Consider the following 17623-nt stretch of genomic DNA (forward strand, 5'->3'; position numbering starts at 1 on the left):
GATTAACAATACAACTGCCTACCTCAGTACCATGGCAGGGAAAATAAGGATAAACAATAGTAAGGTATACTAAGTGCTTGACCTTATAGAACTACAATTTTTTAAAGTTTGTGAAGCAGTATATCTTATTTTAAAGCAGAGATGTCAAACTCACAATGTCACATGACATCACGCAACATATCAGGACAGTTTTGCCATTGCCGGCAATGGGGTGGGTGTGGCTTCCACATGATGCATCTGGCCCACGATCCGGCAGTTTGACACCCCTGTTTTAAAACAAGGAAAAAAAGGGAAAAAAAACATGCAGAAGAGGCCTTCATCCTGCAATGGATAGGCAATGGCTAAAATAATGATATAAACTTATCCTGTCATTTCAAAGGCTTGCATGTTTTTCTTCCTGATTTCAGGAAGAAAAACATGCAAGCCTTTGAAATGACAGGATAAGTTTATATCATCATTTTAGCCATTGCCTATCCATTGCAGGATGAAGGCCACTTCTGCATGTTTTTTTTCCTTTTGGAAAGGATATATACAGCATGTTAAAATGATATGCTTGGTTTGTACAATTTTTTCTTTAACTTCTGAAGTTTAAGAGTGGAGAATTGCTGACATTTTGCCAGTGAAAGGGCTTGCTGGAGTTTGTAGAAAATAACCGAAAGCAACAACAGGTCCAATAAAGGAAAGTAACATAACAGACATCTATCCTCTACTGCATTTCAGGAGGAATATAAACCTGGCGAAGCCCTGGCTGAGGAAGATCTAAAAAATGCCATCAGTATACATCATTCACTGGCCACCCAAGCGTCAGATTACAACAAGAGACCCAACGTTTTCTATCTCAGGACAGCTGACTGGAGAGTCTTCCTCTTCCAAGCCCAGTAAGCAGGAGGGCACAGAATGTAAACTAGATGCCTCTAATGGGGGAGGGTGATTAATTTATCAGATCAATTTTATTTATTAGAAGGAAAGTTCTAGAAGTAAAATTGGAAATTTTGCTTATTATTAGAAGGATCTACTGGTTGCTTAGGCAGCTCACAATAGGTAATATCAGGGGGAAAAACAGAGCTAAACTTTGTCTATCATTGAATGCAGCCTTCTGTATTGTTTCTTCCTTTTCTGACTGTTCCAAACAAAGAAAGATTTTAAAGAAGCACTGCATCTCTTGCATATTCCTTAAAATTCCAGGTTTAAGAGGGGGGAAAAAACTATATAAAGCTTCACATTCAGACTAAGGGCCATATGGAATATTACCATTTTCCCTAGATCACTGCAACAATAGCCAAAAAACTGTGCAGTAGCAGCATATTAGCATAAAATACATTACTTTGCCACCTTTTACACATGCTAGGATATTTTGTGGATTTTGGTTTTTCTTCCACTTTGCTTAGCATCATTTTAAATGTTTTTAAATTTTATTTTTAAACATATAGCCTTCAAGAATTACAAAGTGCATGGTAAGAGGTTGAGATTGTTTTATGGGTTTCAGCAGAGGACTTGGAATTTCTTTTTTTTATTTATTTAAAAAGTTTTACAATACATTTTGACTTTAATCCCCCCCTCCCCCACCCCTATCCAACCCTCCCTATCCCTCTCCCCCACTCCCTCCCCCCCCCCCGACTTCCCAGAGCTAAATACAGGGCATAAAATCAAAAAACAAACATAAACACCCCTATGTTATCAACAATAAACTATAAATTCTATCTCTCTCTAGCTCATATAAAATGAGTACAAACAATATTAATATTACAAATAAAGTAGAAAAGAAAAAGAGGAAAACAGAAAAAGAGCTTTACTCAAAATAAATTTTCTTAATCCCAGTCCTTATTCATATTAATTTCAAAAAAAAAGAAAAGAAGAAAAAAAAAACTTTCACCTGCTATTTGCATTCTCCCACCTTTCTCTAATTTCCAAACAAATTCTCAGTTACGCGCCAAAAGCGCCTATCTCTGTTAATCTTAATAATCTCCAACCAAGCTAAACTATGATCAAAAATAGTTCTTGCATGTATCACGCCAAATGTCTCGCAGTTCCAAATCATCCTTAAGTTCAAATAAAAGTTCAAATAAAAAGAGTATATAAAAAAAAAATTTAGGCAATCTCTAAGACAACTTGTTGTTAATTAGGAGCTTACATACCCATTTTTAGTTCAACACATATTTTAAGTCCATAACCCTAATATACTTTTCTAGCAAACAAATAACATCAATCTTAAATTGTGTAAAATATTAAAAAAAAAACTTTCTTTCTCCGCTATAATATAATAATTGACATTCTAATGTAAAAATTTAATCAGCAATCTTAACGCCCCAAAACTTTTGGAGCACCTCTGTCATGACCCCCAAAACTTCTTTAGCCCGCTCTCCTCCCACATCTTCACTGTAAGCACACTTTGAAGATTCCATAACTTTCTGCTGATCTTGCTCTTGCTCTCGTCTTGCTCTTCTTAGGGCGGCACGCGTCATCTTCTGGCCTCCTGTAACAACCGATGAGACTGTGACTTGATCCCCTCCAACACCATTGTCCTCTGTCTGTCTATCTGCAACATCTTGAAGCTTTCCCACACCGTATCCTTTTGCAGCTTCCAAAAATGATAGGGGGGTTGCTTTTAACACATTACTATAAAAATCACGTGCCTGAGCCACAGTAACCAAACGATGTCTTTTACCTTCGTGCGTCGCCACCAATCCAACTGGAATCTCCCATCTAAACTTAATATCACGTTTCTTAAGTTCCTGTACTAGAAATGCAAAATCTTTCCTTCTCCTTAGGATCTTCGGAGGGATCTCTTTTAAAACCAAAACTTCTTGCTCAGCCACTACCAAATTAGTATCATAAGCAGCTTCATCTCTAATTACTCTCTTTGTAAAATAGACCACCACATCTCTGGGTAACTTCCTCTGTCTTGCAATCCATGAATTTACACGAAAAACTTTGTCCATATTTCCCTCAATTTCAGATGCTGACTGGCCCAGTACCCCTTCCAGAGCCTCAGAAATCAGCTGCTTTAAATCTTCTTTACCATTCTCCTTTAAACCCCTAATTCTAATAGCATACTGCATCTGATTATACTGAACAAGGCTTAATTCTTCGTCCATTTTATCCCTTATATTTTCATTTTCTAATACCTTTACTTCTAATATAGAGTTCTTTTGACTGAGATCCTCCACTTTTATATCCAGCTGTAGCACACATTCAGCTACGGATTCAACCATAGACAAGATGTCCACCCTCATTGCTCTCAGCTTCTCTTCCATCATCTTCTCCAATTTCTCCATTTTCTCCTCCATTTTCTCCTCCAGCTTTTTCAACTTTTCATCCATCATATCAGACATCAATTGTGCCTGCTTTCCAAGAGCGTCTTGTAAATCCTTAAGCGTCAATACCGGGGGAGATGCAGGAGGAAGCAAAGCTTGCAATGAGGTCTCTTGCACCAGGGAAGACCCCGCATTCCGAAGAGCTTTAGAAGTTTTAGCCGCCATCTTCCCCCACTTTCACTTATTACGCACTTTCACTTTAAAGCTATAAAATCCATTGAGCTAGAGAGTAAAAATAAAGAGTCCACTTCACCTTGACCTCCTGTACCGCTCTGCCTGCATCTTGATAATCAAAAGTATTTCCTTTTGGCAGGGGTGGTTGCTAACGCCTGGCTCTGCTCCAAAAATCCCAGAGCAGAGGCACTGCACAGCTCGGAGCAACCCAGGCTTCGGGGGGGCTCATCCTTCAGCCGCCCAAGCTCTCAGCTCAGGCGGCCCCGGAGAGCTCAACCCCTACCTGGGGCCTCACCCCCTCCTCTTCTCCCGAGGAGGGGGATTCAAATCCATCTAAACAGCTGATCGGCGCTGTTTACGATGGAAAAACACAGCTGCGGAGCGGGCAGCCCGAAAACGGCTGTCTTTCAGCGTCGCGTCGCCACCGGAAGTCCACTTGAAAATTTTGCTTATTATTAGAAGGATCTACTGGTTGCTTAGGCAGCTCACAATAGGTAATATCAGGGGGAAAAACAGAGCTAAACTTTGTCTATCATTGAATGCAGCCTTCTGTATTGTTTCTTCCTTTTCTGACTGTTCCAAACAAAGAAAGATTTTAAAGAAGCACTGCATCTCTTGCATATTCCTTAAAATTCCAGGTTTAAGAGGGGGAAAAAAACTATATAAAGCTTCACATTCAGACTAAGGGCCATATGGAATATTACCATTTTCCCTAGATCACTGCAACAATAGCCAAAAAACTGTGCAGTAGCAGCATATTAGCATAAAATACATTACTTTGCCACCTTTTACACATGCTAGGATATTTTGTGGATTTTGGTTTTTCTTCCACTTTGCTTAGCATCATTTTAAATGTTTTTAAGTTTTATTTTTAAACATATAGCCTTCAAGAATTACAAAGTGCATGGTAAGAGGTTGAGATTGTTTTATGGGTTTCAGCAGAGGACTTGGGATTTCTTTTGTGTACAGTTATGAGAACAAGTTATTTTTTGAAAGAAACAATTTTGGCAAGCTTTCTTGGCCCATGACATCATTTAGAAGATGATATCTCTTTTACATTGTGCTCCAGGAACACAGAACAAATGCATTCCTGGATCACACGGATTAATATGGTAACAGCCATGTTCTCTGCACCACCATTTCCAGCTGCGATTGGATCCCAAAAAAAATTCACTCGGCCATTACTGCCCAGTTCTTCCACAAGACTATCACAAGTAAGTGGGGCATCTTTATTGTTTAGTGATTCTAGTATTATTCTGAAAGAACTAGAGAAAAATTAAATGGGGTTAAGATAAAGCCACTTGGGGGGGTGTGTGTGAAAGCCCTAATAAGCAGGCATATACATAGAATGAAGGCTACTGCTAAGCTTGTAAGCCGCCCTGAGTCTTCGGAGAAGGGCGGGATATAAATGGAATTAAAATGAATAAAAATAAAAATAAATAAGTTTCTAATGCAAAAAAGAATGAAATAATGAAACTTCCAGAGTTGAATAGACTGTCTTGAAATTGGCAAGCAGGAATTGTGTGTCTGTGTATCCGTGCAAAAATTTAGATTCAAAGAGCTGATAAAATTGGTAACATTTCTACAAAGGGAAAAGAGAAAAGTAAAAACAAGTTGTGAATGCCAATTGGGGCTGATTTGCTACTAGGAGGAGGTCCTACAATAGAGACCAAGCAGCTTTTTTTCCCATTCTTCATAGGAAGAGCAACTGAAGAGTCATGAAATCAAATTTAAAGCCATGGCAGCAGAACTTTTGGAGCATCGTTCCTCCCTTCCTGAAAAGAAGGTAAAAGGCAAGGAGTATGAGGAACTGAAGCAGAAAGAGGAGTATCTGATATTTGAAGTAAGTAGGAAGAGCCAGATCTGTTTCCAAACAGAACTTACAAAGCAATGTTGGAGATGGTAGCATGGTGGGCCGGCAGTTTGACACCCCTGATTTCAAAGGTCACAATTCCTTCATAAATGCTTGCAGGAAGTCTTGAAGCAAAACATGAAGGCAATACTCTATTGTTTGCTCTCCAGCCCACTACTATTCTAGAGTACTAGCTCTACATATGGAGGTGTCCTTTGGCTGTTTTAGAAGGTAACATTAGGACATCCAAATTCCCATGAGTCTCAGTTACTGTGGCCAAAGTTAGGGGATAACTGAGTTGCTGTAAGGACCTGCCTCAATCCCTCTTCCCAAGAAAGCAGAACTCCTTGGAACAGCTTCATTCCAAAAGGAACTTTTATTAGAGGAAGTTGACAGCAGGCATAGAAGGCAGGATCTGAGGGTTTCCCATGTGAATCAATAGGTTAAAAGAGCAACTGTCAAGCCCCACCCCAATAGTCCATCCGACCAGTATAATACTATCTCCAGGTGTGAACCCGCTGTGGGAACGGGGTTGATACGATGTCGACCCCAAGGTTGCTAGGTTTTCCGCAGCTAGAGATAAGGCAGATGGCCGGAGGCAGATTCCTTTCTCACCCCAGGCTGGCAATGAGGGAAACAGATCAAAGAACAGGCAGATAGAGTAAAGCAGAGAGGATACATTGTAGCACCCATAGCTCCCCCCCTCCACCCAGGAGTATGGCAGAACCTGCAGGAAGATAGAATAAGGAAATCACCCCCCCTCTCAATAACTGGGTTCTGACAGTTGCAGTCTAACAGTATGTGGAGAACTACATATACAGTAGCCACATTTTGGATCATGTCCTACATAAATTTAATAGCCAGCCCACTATCAATAAACCATGTGGGAATTGTTTATTCTGTTCATTCTACATGTAAACACTTTCTTTGGTTTACATGATCCTGCTGTAGCTGGATTCTGACAAATAAATCAGATTTTAGTCTTGTTGAAAATGGGGGTTAATGGAATAATTAACTCCTTTTGTTGATTTAATGGGAATAAAATACAATTTTAGGATTTAAAACAACACATTTATGAGTGAATTTGTATCCTCCAGATATTTTGCATTTCAGTTCCCATAATCTGAAATCAGTATGGCCAGTGGTGAGACATTATCGTAGTTGTAGTCCAAAATATCCAGAGGTCACCATATTACCTTCAATGCCTATGTTACCCCTAGAACAGAGTTCCCCAACCTTTTCGGGTTGGTGGCTTATAGCAGGGGGATGGAGGAAAGAAGGGATAGTTTTATGGGAGGGGTAAACCCATGCACATGTGTGTGCATGAACACCCATTGCTCATGCAAGTGGGGCCACAAGCACCTGTAACATGTGAGTGGGACTGTGCACATGTGCGCACACGCACACACTGGCCAGCCACTCATGTGGCCCATTGGCTAATAGGCCAAGGCCCAGTAGTAGGCTGTGGTTGGGGCCCCTGCCCTATAACATAAACATAATGCCATCTTATTCAGATTAGTTATTTACAGTATGTGTTACTCCTGCACCAAACCTGTTACTTCTTGCTTTCTGCAGAAATTACGCTATGGCATTTATGCTACACTAATGCGCACCAAGTTGAAGACTCGCTCTGAGGATCTGGCAGCTTTGGAAGCCACCCTGTTTGTTACAGTGGGCAGCTCAGAAGACAGCTTCAAGGAGTCCCAGTCCAGCCTTTCCTTGAACCAGGAGACAGCTGGCACAGGTTCCAAGATAAAACATAACCATCAGTAAGCAACTAGTAAACAGCAAAGATGATCACTCTTGGCAAAGAAAATGGCATTTCTGTCCTAAAAATTTGCAAATTGTCATTGCTCATGGTCAAGAGTCATATAAGGGAAGACATTATAAATGGGCCCAATTCTGTATCAACGTCACCAGTGGAAAGACATATTATGACTGCAGTCCTACATTATACGGCCTTCCCAGTATAATCAGACTATAGCTTATGGGTGAAAGCACTAAACTCCACAGTTAAGTAACAGCTCTGCATTCTTAATCAGCGTTTCACTATACCAACTTTTTCTATTTTGCAAAACCAAGAATAAGAGAGTGGAAGAAAGAAGACTACTTCTCTTCCCTTTCTTACAATTTTTGTGATATATTTTACAGTTTTTAGTACCTGATAATGCTGAATCACATTGGAGTAAAAAGAGTAATTTTAGCATGCATGATAGACATTACTGTATGTTCAATAATACTTTTACATAAGAGTTTTGGGGGAAAGAGGCTCTTCCTTTCCCTAGCAGATACAATGCTGTACTGTCAGCCTGCAGGAGCAACTTCTTCATGGAAGCCCAGTTCTTTCACCACCAGCAGCTGTCTTGCAGTGGCTCAGTTATTTTCCTATCAGCACAAGCTGGATCATGACTTATCCTGATAATTGTTCACCTCTTACAAAACTGGGCAGAGGTTGCATATGCTTCAAAGAAACTATCACTAATAGGTAAAAACAGGGATAGTGGCTATCCCTCATTCTCCTCTTCCACAGCTGAACACCAGAGTGGGCCTGCTGGTCTTAGGCCTAATTAGGTTCTGCAATTATTTTTTTTTTTTTTTTTATTGAAAAGTTTTACAATACAATTTTCCATTAAAAACCCCCATCCCCCTCCACCCTCCCCTCCCTACCTCCCCCCTACCTCTTCCCTCCCCCCTTCCCTCCCCCCTTCCCCCCTCCCTCTTCCCTCCCCTCCCTCCCCCCCACCCCCCTCCCCCCCCGGACTTCCCAGAGCTAAATACAAGGTATATATATATAAAAGCAATCATAAGCAACCATATACTAACAACCATAAATTCTAAAAACCATGACTCTCTAACTTATATAAGAACAAACAAAACTTAACATTATTAAATATATATAAAAAAAAAAAATAGGAAAAGAAAAGAAAAAACACGAAGGAAGACTTATTCGAATGCTAGATAAAACTTCTTAACCCTATACTTGTTCTGGATAAACTCAATCCACTTTCTCCATTCCATAATATAACGTTCTTGCGAGTGATCTTTCAAATAAGCCGATATCTTCGCCATCTCTGCCAGGTCGGAAACCTTTAAAGTCCATTCTTCTATAGTCGGCAGCTCCTCTTTCTTCCAATATTGTCCTATCAAAAGTCTTGCTGCCGTGACTAAATTCAGCATCAACTTGGAGTCCACCACTGTAGCATCAACAATTATTCCCAACAAAAAAAATTGCGGACAAAACTTTATCCTCCTTTTAAAGATCTTCTGTATATTCCACCAAATTTTAATCCAAAAGGCCTTAACCTTTTTACATGTCCACCATATGTGAAAATATGTTGCATCTTCAACCCCGCACCTCCAACACTTAGGCTGATAATTCGGATACATACTTGCAAGCTTTTTAGGATCTAAATGCCATCTATAAAACATCTTATAAAAATTTTCTCTTAAATTTTGAGCTTGAGTAAATTTCACATTCCTCACCCAGATCTTCTCCCACATGTCCATTGTAATAACTTCCTGGATATTTTGGGCCCATTTTATCATACAGTCCTTAACAAGCTCTGTTTCTGAATCAATCTCTATCAATGCAAGATATATCCGTTTAATATGTGCAGGTCCCTGATTTCTAATTTGCTTTATCAGATTTTCATCAATCGTTGCAAATCCAATTTTCTGGTCTTCTTTCCACCTGGCCCGTAACTGAGTATATTGAAACCATGTTTGAACAACCTTCTCTTCTCGCAAGAAGCTATATGATTTCAAGCACCAAACATTCCTTTCCAAACTTAAAATTTCCTTGTAGGTAGTCTCATCGTGTTTGAAACCAGCATGTATATTTTCTATTGCGTGTTTTGGAATTGCCCACAATGGTATCTTACAACTTAGCTTATGTCTATACTTCTTCCAAACTCTCAGCAATGCCTGTCTTAAAATATGCGTCCTAAACACAGTACCTACCTTCTTATCATACAACAAATATGCATGCCAGCCAAACAACAAATCATGGCCCTCAAGATTTAATAACCTCGATTGCGTCAAATTGATCCAGTCACTTATTCCTACTAATGCAGCAGCTTCATAATATAATTTAAAATTAGGCAATTTAAGGCCACCTCTCTCACGAATATCCTGCATAATCTTAAGTTTAACTCGTGGCTTTTTCCCTGCCCACACAAATTTATTGATACCACGCTGCCATTCCTCCAAATTAGAGTCTTTCTTAAGAATCGGTATCATTTGGAATAAAAATAAAAATTTGGGCAGGACATTCATTTTCACTGCTGCAATCCGTCCCAACAAAGTCAATTGTAATTTTTGCCAACTCTCCAATTCTTTTTAAATTTTCCCCCACAATTTTTCATAATTATTTTTATATAGCTTTGTATTCGAGGGCGACAAAATTACCCCCAAATATTTAACCCTTTTAACAATCTCAAATCCAGTTAATCCTTCCAAGAAGGCCTTCTGTGAAACTGTCATGTTTCTAGCCAAAATTTTAGTTTTCTGTATGTTTACTTTAAATCCAGAAACCTTCCCATATTGTGTTATTATCTCTATCAGGTCCACAACAGAGTTCTCTGGCTGGGTCACTGTAACAACCAGATCATCTGCAAATGCTCTCAATCTATAGTCCTGATCTCCAACTTGTATCCCCTTAATTTTTTCCGAATTCCGAATCTTGTTCAATAATATCTCTAAAGTTAATACAAATAACAAGGGCGATAACGGACATCCTTGCCTTGTACCCTTCTCAATATTACATACTGCCGTCAGACTATTGTTAACTATGATTCGGGCAGTTTGCTTTTGATATAATGCCCTAATCGGCTGTAAGAAATTTTCCCCAAAATCCATTTTATCTAACATTCTCAACAGAAATTGCCAATTCAATTGATCAAAAGCCTTTTCAGCATCTAAAAAGATTAGCGCTGCAGAGATCTGGTTGTGCCTTTCCAAATACTCTAACACATCAACTATATGTCTAACATTATTTTTCATTTGCCTACCACTAATAAACCCCGTTTGATCCCCATGAATCACCTGTTGCAGAACCCTCATCAGTCTATTAGCCAAAACCTTAGCAAATATCTTATAATCTGTATTTAAAAGCGAAATCGGTCTGTAATTTTTAACTTGAGTAGCATCCTGATCTTCCTTCGGAATCAATGAGATAAAAGCTGTTCTCCAAGACGGTGGCACCTTTCCCCCCCTCTGGATTGTCTGGAACAGTTCCTTTAACGGTTTTATCATCTCAAATTGTAAATTTTTATAAAAAGCCGCAGACAAGCCATCTGTACCGGGCGCCTTATCAACCTTCAAATCCTTAATTGCTGTAAGGATTTCTTCTTCTGTGATCAGTTGGTTAATCCCCTCTCTTTGTGCTTGCGTAAGGACCGGAATATTAGCATTCTCCAAATATTTATCAATGTCTTTTACCTCAATTTCCTCTTTGGTATATAATTTCGAATAAAAATCCACAAAAGCATCCTTAATAAGATTCTGTTGAAACACGACCCTTCCTTTATATTCAATCTTGTCTATATTAGAGGCCCTTTGTTTCTTCCTCAGTCTATAGGCTAACCATCTGCCTGGTTTATTAGCGTTGCAAAAAGTATTATGCCTAGCAAACCGCAGATTGGTTGCCACTTGGTCTGCCATTAATTTATCAAATTGTCCTCTTAACAGCCTAATAGCCTCTTTAATCTTCACGTCCCCTGGATTCAAAATCAAAGCCCTTTCTTTTTCCTTTATTTCATTCTCCAGTTCTTTCCTTCTGGTTTCCACTACACGTCTACGTCTATTATTCATATATATCAACACACCTCTCATATAGGCCTTACTAGCATCCCAAACCATATCCATAGAGGTACCCTTATTCATATTAATCTCAAAAAAATCCTTCATCCGCTGTTTACATTCTTCCACATTTCTCTGGTCTCTAAACAAGTTCTCATTTACGCGCCACGAGCGCCTGTCTCTTTTCTCCTTATCAATCTCCAACCAAACTGGACTGTGGTCTGAAATAGTTCTTGCACATATCTTCACTTTTTTAGTTCTCAAAAAGAAATCATTAGTCAACAAAATAAAATCAATCCTTGAGAAAGATTGGTGTCTGTCAGAGTAAAAAGTATAATCCTTCTCCTGCAGGTGCCTCTCCCGCCAGATATCTCGCAATTCGAGATCATCCTTCAATTCAAAAAAAGTTTTAGGCAGTCTGGCGTGGCTTGGAGTACGCTTAAAAGCTCCAGCTTTATCCAAGTGTACATCCAGAACACCATTCCAATCTCCCATAATAATAAAAGATTTATAATCCAACTGGGTAAGCTTTGTATGAAGTAAGCTAAAAAAATCAGCTTGTTGTTGGTTAGGTGCATATAGTCCAACTAGAAGCATCTTTTTACCTTCTAAGAGCAGCTCAATCATAACATATCTTCCATGCTTATCTGCTTCAATTAAGTCTGCTGTTAAGGCACTTTTAACATAAACAACTACTCCATTTTTCTTATTCTCTGCAGAGGCAACAAAATGCGTACCCAGTCTCGAGTTCAGTAAATACTTTTGATCCAAAACTCTAATATGCGTTTCTTGCAAGCATATAACATCTATCTTAAATTGCTTTAAATATTGAAAAACTTTCTTCCTCTTCTGCGGTGAATTTAGTCCATTAACATTCCAAGTTAAAAATTTAGTTGCCATGCATATCATCCAGAAGCCCTTGGACCACAGCCTTGATAGGACTAACTTCTTTAGGCCGTGCCCCTCCCACAGCTTGACTGTATGTACGTTGCGAAGAAACTGAAGACTTTTGCTGATCTTGTTCTATTATTTTCTTTGCTCGTTTTAAAGCAGCACGCGTCACTCTTTGCTCTCTAGGATCATCCAAAGAAGTTGTAACTTGATCTCCTCCCACGCCACTTTCCTCTGTTTCCTCCTCTTGTTGTTCTTCTTCTCCAGATCCTTTTCCAGCTTCCAGGAGCGTTAATGGGGTTGCTTTTAGGACATTATTGTAGAAATCACGCGCTTGCTTCACAGTAATCAACCGGTACCTTTTACCTTCATGCATCACCATCAGCCCCTGAGGAATCTCCCATCTGAACTTTATATCTCTTTGCTTGAGCTCATGCACGAGGAATGTATAATCCTTCCTTCCCCTTAAAATCCTTGGAGGAATTTCTTTTAAAACCAAAACTTCTTGTTCAGCAATCACCACTTTAACATCATAGGCAGCTTGTATAATTTGATCTCTGATCTCTCTTTTTGCAAAATAAACCACCACATCTCTAGGCAACTTCCTCTGTCTGGCAATCCATGAATTCACCCGAAACACTTTATCCATAGCTGCTCTTATTTCAGATGCTGGCAGGTTTAATACTTCTTCAAAAGCCTCAGAGATCAGCTGCTTCAAATCTTCTTTAGTATCCTCTTTTAAGCCTCTAATTCTGACAGCAAACTGCATCTGGTAAAATTGGGCTAAGCTTAAGTCCTTCTCCAGTTTGTCTCTTACATTTTCATTCTCTCTTACTTTAACTTCTAATATAGCATTCCTTTGAGCCAAATCATCCATCTTTTCATCTAATTCTTCCACACATTCCGCCACTTTATGCACTGAAGACAAAATGTCTACCTTCATCACGCTGAGCTTCTGTTCCATCCTCTCTTCCATTCTCTCCTCCAGTTTCTCCAATTTCTCCTCCATCTGCGCAAATTTGTCAGCCATTGATTGATTAATTGAGTCCAAAAGTTTATCCACAGCATCTCGAAACTCCTTCGCTGTCAGCGCTTCAGAAGGGTGCAACGCCTGTAAAGATGATTGTTGCACTGGCGAGGATCCACCACTCCGAAGAGTTTTAGGGGGAGGTTTCGCCGCCATCTTTTAATCCTCAAATATGACGCACTTTCACTTAGAGTTTAAAAAGTTCAAGTAGTTAGAGAGTATAATAAAATAAGCCTCTTCACCTTTATCTCTTGTATCGCTCTGCCTGCTCCTTTAAATCATAGTCCTTTCTTCAGGCAGGGATGGTTCGCAGACGCCTGGCTCTGCTCCAAAAAATTCAGAGCAGACACGCCGGCCAGCTGGGAGCAACCCAGGCTTCGGGGGAGTTCAATCCTTCAGCCGCCCAAGCTCCGAGCTCAGGCGGCCTCGGAGAACTCAACCCCTACCTGGGGCCTCACCCCCTCCTCTTCTCCCGAGGAGGGGGCTTCAATTTCGCCCGAACAGCTGTTCGGCGCTGTTACGGGCGAAAAAACAAACAGCTGAGCCGCGGGCAGCCCGGGAAGGCTGTCTTCGGCGCCGCGACGCCACCGGACTCCCAGGTTCTGCAATTATTAATGAAATTGAATGACCAGAACAAAATCTATTGATTATGTAGTAGAAAGAAACTGGCCATTCTATTGCCTGAGCCTGGTGGGGGCATATTCAGAGAGATGGAGGGGGGGATTGCAGATGTCCAGGAACATTCCCAACTCCCAAACCCTTGGTTGTATAGGTGGTATGGTCCTAACACTTGTATAGATAACCTGGTCCCTTAACTTACAATCTCAAAAGGCTTTAAGGCATGACTGAAAGCTTGATGGTAATATTATGCAGTGGAAGATAAAAGGACCAAGCTGATCATTGGGGAGTATATGAAATTCTGGAGAGGTGGAATAACAGGCTACCTGTATGGTGGGAACATTGTACTGTAATACCTGAGAGACAAACACCATTTCCAGAGATCCAATACTGAATCTCTAAATATGTCAGATTTCTTCTGTTCTATGCAGACTGTAAAAAAAATTGTACAGTTTCTTCTTAAACCAGCTCAAGCATCTACAGTTCTCCTTCAAACTCTTTCTGTATTACAGAAACAGGATAAAGAATATGTTATTTTGAGTGCCATAAATCAGGACCCACAGCTTTAGTTGCCTGGTTCAAACACAGATAACTGACCACCCCAATATAAATGAGTGAAAAGCACCATATTTTTCTCAACAATCTTTCAGATGTTGGAGAGAAGCCTGTCTAATATGCTGAATTGTGCTGATGCACACAAGCATTTGTTCTGAAATGGCCATTAAGAAAAAACACCTTAATAATTCCCCCAAAGTGTGGTGGTTCCTAGGAAAAGAACTCCCATTCCTTGTCAAAGTTCCAGCAATGTAACCCAGGAATTAGGTGTTTTACACAGAATAAAAAGGATTGGTTGTTTACTTGTAATTATGGTCAGTTCTGCATTCACAAACCTAGCTTTGTCATTTAAACAAAAGTGTCATCTGGAGCTTTTTAATGCTCAAGGATTTAATAGTGGTGTTGAGGGCAGCCGTTGTCTCCTACACGTATTCCTGTATATGATTTTGGCCTCTCCCAAATTATCCTAAAACTAAAAATATGAGGGAAAAGAGTGCAATTTGTGTGAATGCTCAGGTAACCAGCCCCAGATACAGATGGCAGTCATGGTCTATGCATTTCCGTCATAGCAGATAGAACTTGTGTAAAGCTGTTTCTTAAATAATACACCTGCTAGCTCAAAGATCAAGTGGCAGTAATTCTTAATTATTTTAAAATTAAATTCTTAATTATTTTAAAGGAGAAATCTGTAAGGAAAAACCGTTCTCAAGGAATTTGCTCTGACTCTTGTAGGTGTGACTTCCCTGTAATTCATTTCCTTCCAGTTCCAATCTGAACCATTGTAAAACTTAGGGATAATATGAGGGAGGCCTTTATGGGAACCTATAGTAGAATCCTTAAGGATGGTACAGAGCAACATAAGTTCTGTAGGTTTTCAAAAAAAGATTAGACAGCCATTTGTCTGGCATGCAATAAAACCTATGGGCAGCAGCTTGGGACCTTTAGGCTCCCACCATTGGCCAAGCCCATTTCACCTTCAGGCACCCACCTCAGCCTATTCACAGCCAGGTTTCCTCTTCTGCTGGCCCTCCCCCTATGACTCTCCTTGGCCAATAGTCCCCTGGCCCTCCACCCCTCAACCTTTGGCCTGGCCCATTCACCCAGAGACCCTTTGTCCTGGGTGTTTTGCTCCACGCGACAAGAAGCCACCAGCCAATCGGGTGGCAGGCAGCAATGATGGCGCTGGGAAGGGTGACCAAGGGGGCTGTGAGGGGGATGAGATTGGTGGCAGATTGTGGGAGAGAGCAAGATTTGCGGGGGGGGAGCAGAAAGGAAACTGCTTGTGTGCAGCTTCTGGCAGGACGAGGGGCAGGGCATCATTGGTAACCATGGTTGCTGTGGACAGTGCATTGGGAATTGAATGCTAGTGGTGCCCATTAAGCTAGAGTCCAGGTGCAGAGGCAATGGCATGGGGAGGTGAAAATGGGAAGCATGGGAAATGGGTAGGTAGCTGTGGGCAGGGGCTTCCCATTCTGACCTCTCTCCACTGGCGTTGCCTCTGTGCCTGGGCTCCAGCCCAAAACCGAATGGTTCTGCTGCACCCCCACACACCTGCCAGCCTGATGCAAAATGGGCATCCTAGTCGCTGTGTCGTGGTGTGTGTCATGCTGGCATGCCATGTGCCCCTCCATGCCATGCCACCATAGTTTGACACACACCATGCCTTGCCAGCAGATGCACTTACCACCGATGTCCTGCCAGGAGCCACACACAAGCAGTGTTTGCCTGCTGCCTTCCCCGGCACTGCCAGAAGCCACCTGCAAGCGTTTCCATACTGCCCCCACTCCTGCATCACCAAAAGTTGCATACAAGCAGCATGTCAAGTTTCCAACTGATGATCCCAATGAAGTAAGCACAACTGAGACTTTCAGATCTCTAATGCAAAATTTTGTTGAGCACACCATTTCGGCACAGATGAATAGAAAGTGAGCTCTGGCTAATTGGTACCAAATCAGTATATTAAAAGTATAGAAACTTACTTCCCCCTGAAAGTGCAGGTTACATTACCAATTAAGCTTCAAACAATTATTATGAGAGAAAGTCTTTGGTTCTCACTAAACAAAATCTTGAATAACCTTGGTTTTCAGCCTTAGCAACTCAGCACCTACACCGCACATTCCATTCTTCCCCCCTCCCCCCTAGATCTGTGGGCAAGCCAAGAAATAGAAATGGCTGAAGCCGCATGAGGTTTCTTAGAGCTTGACATGCTGGCCCTCCTAAAAGTTGGAAGGAACCTGGAAAACAATAAGTACACATTTCTCTATGTCAACTCTTGTGATGCCCCTGGTTTTGGGGGATACTTGTTATGGAACTTTTCTATTAAATGATCCGCCTTAATGTCATGGGCTTTTGTTCATCTAGCTTCTGTGATTGGATAACCTGTCCACTGGATTAGATACTGCAACTTCCCTTTGTGGATCCTATAGTCTAAAATCTCTTTAACTTCATAGTGTGGCTCCCACACACACACACAAACAAACAATTTTCAGGCCAGTTTTTATGATCAGTCCACACCTTCAGCGGGATTTTACTCCCTCTAGGAATTGCCTCCGTCAAAAGTACCCACCATGCCACAAATGCTTCTTTTTCCCACATGTCCACTACCTCTAGGTTTCGTTGTTTTGGGGACATATAGCGCACGGTTTCAATTCCCCCCACCCCTTGGCTCTGCTGGAGAACTGTCCCCACAGCCACATCACTGGTATCCACTTGAATCACAAATGGCTCTTCTGGGTTTGGGTGTTTTAAAACTGGCTCAGCCACGAACAGCCCCTTTAATTTTTCAAATGCCGCTTGGCATTCCATCATTCAGTTAGTGGGCTTGCTCAGCTGAGGCTTTTCTCCCTCTCACCCAGTTTTTAGCAGTCCTGTGATTGGTAGGGCAATCTTTGCGAAGGATGGGATAAATTGTCTGTAAAAGTTTGCAAACCTCCAAAACTTCATAGTTGTTTATGCGTCCGGGGGGGGGCTTGATATTCCAAGACGGCTTTCACCTTTCCCAGGTCTATCTCTACTCCTTTGCATGACACTCTGTAGCTTAGCTAATCTAAGTTTGTCTTGTGGAACTCACATTTTGACAACTTGGCATATAGCTTAGCATCCAAAAGTTTTCTCAGCTGCTGCCACATTGTTTCACATGTTCATCCTTTGTCTCAGAGCAAATAAGGACGTCATTTAGGTATACAAAAGCCCCCTTGCATAAATGTTCATGCAGCACTTCATTTATAAATTGCATAAATACAAGAGCTAAATGCCTTGTAGTCCAAAGGTATTTGGACTAGGTAACTTCTTATCAATGTAGTCCCTCAGCTCTGTCATCTCCCTTGGGGTCATGAAATACATTTTCGGCTTAGGGAGTTTTGCTCCAGGCAAAATCTAGATGGCACAGTCTGT

General features: G+C 40.9%; 1 protein-coding gene across 1 annotated transcript in view; it reads left to right on the top strand.

The window, feature by feature from the left end:
• The window catches only part of PSD (pleckstrin and Sec7 domain containing), a gene marked incomplete at both ends in the record, with an annotated part of 230222 nt that extends 223109 nt beyond the window's left edge, over positions 1-7113 (top strand). Inside the window, 4 exons of the mRNA XM_083363338.1 lie at positions 721-878; positions 4558-4702; positions 5188-5331; positions 6916-7113. Of these exons, the coding sequence (XP_083219464.1) occupies positions 721-878; positions 4558-4702; positions 5188-5331; positions 6916-7113 (645 nt within the window). The remainder of the gene's footprint in view (positions 1-720; positions 879-4557; positions 4703-5187; positions 5332-6915) is intronic.
• Between the last annotated feature and the right edge of the window lie 10510 nt (positions 7114-17623).

Source organism: Vipera ursinii (genome assembly GCF_947247035.1).
Source record: "Vipera ursinii genome assembly, chromosome: 5".
Lineage (NCBI taxonomy): Eukaryota > Metazoa > Chordata > Lepidosauria > Squamata > Viperidae > Vipera > Vipera ursinii.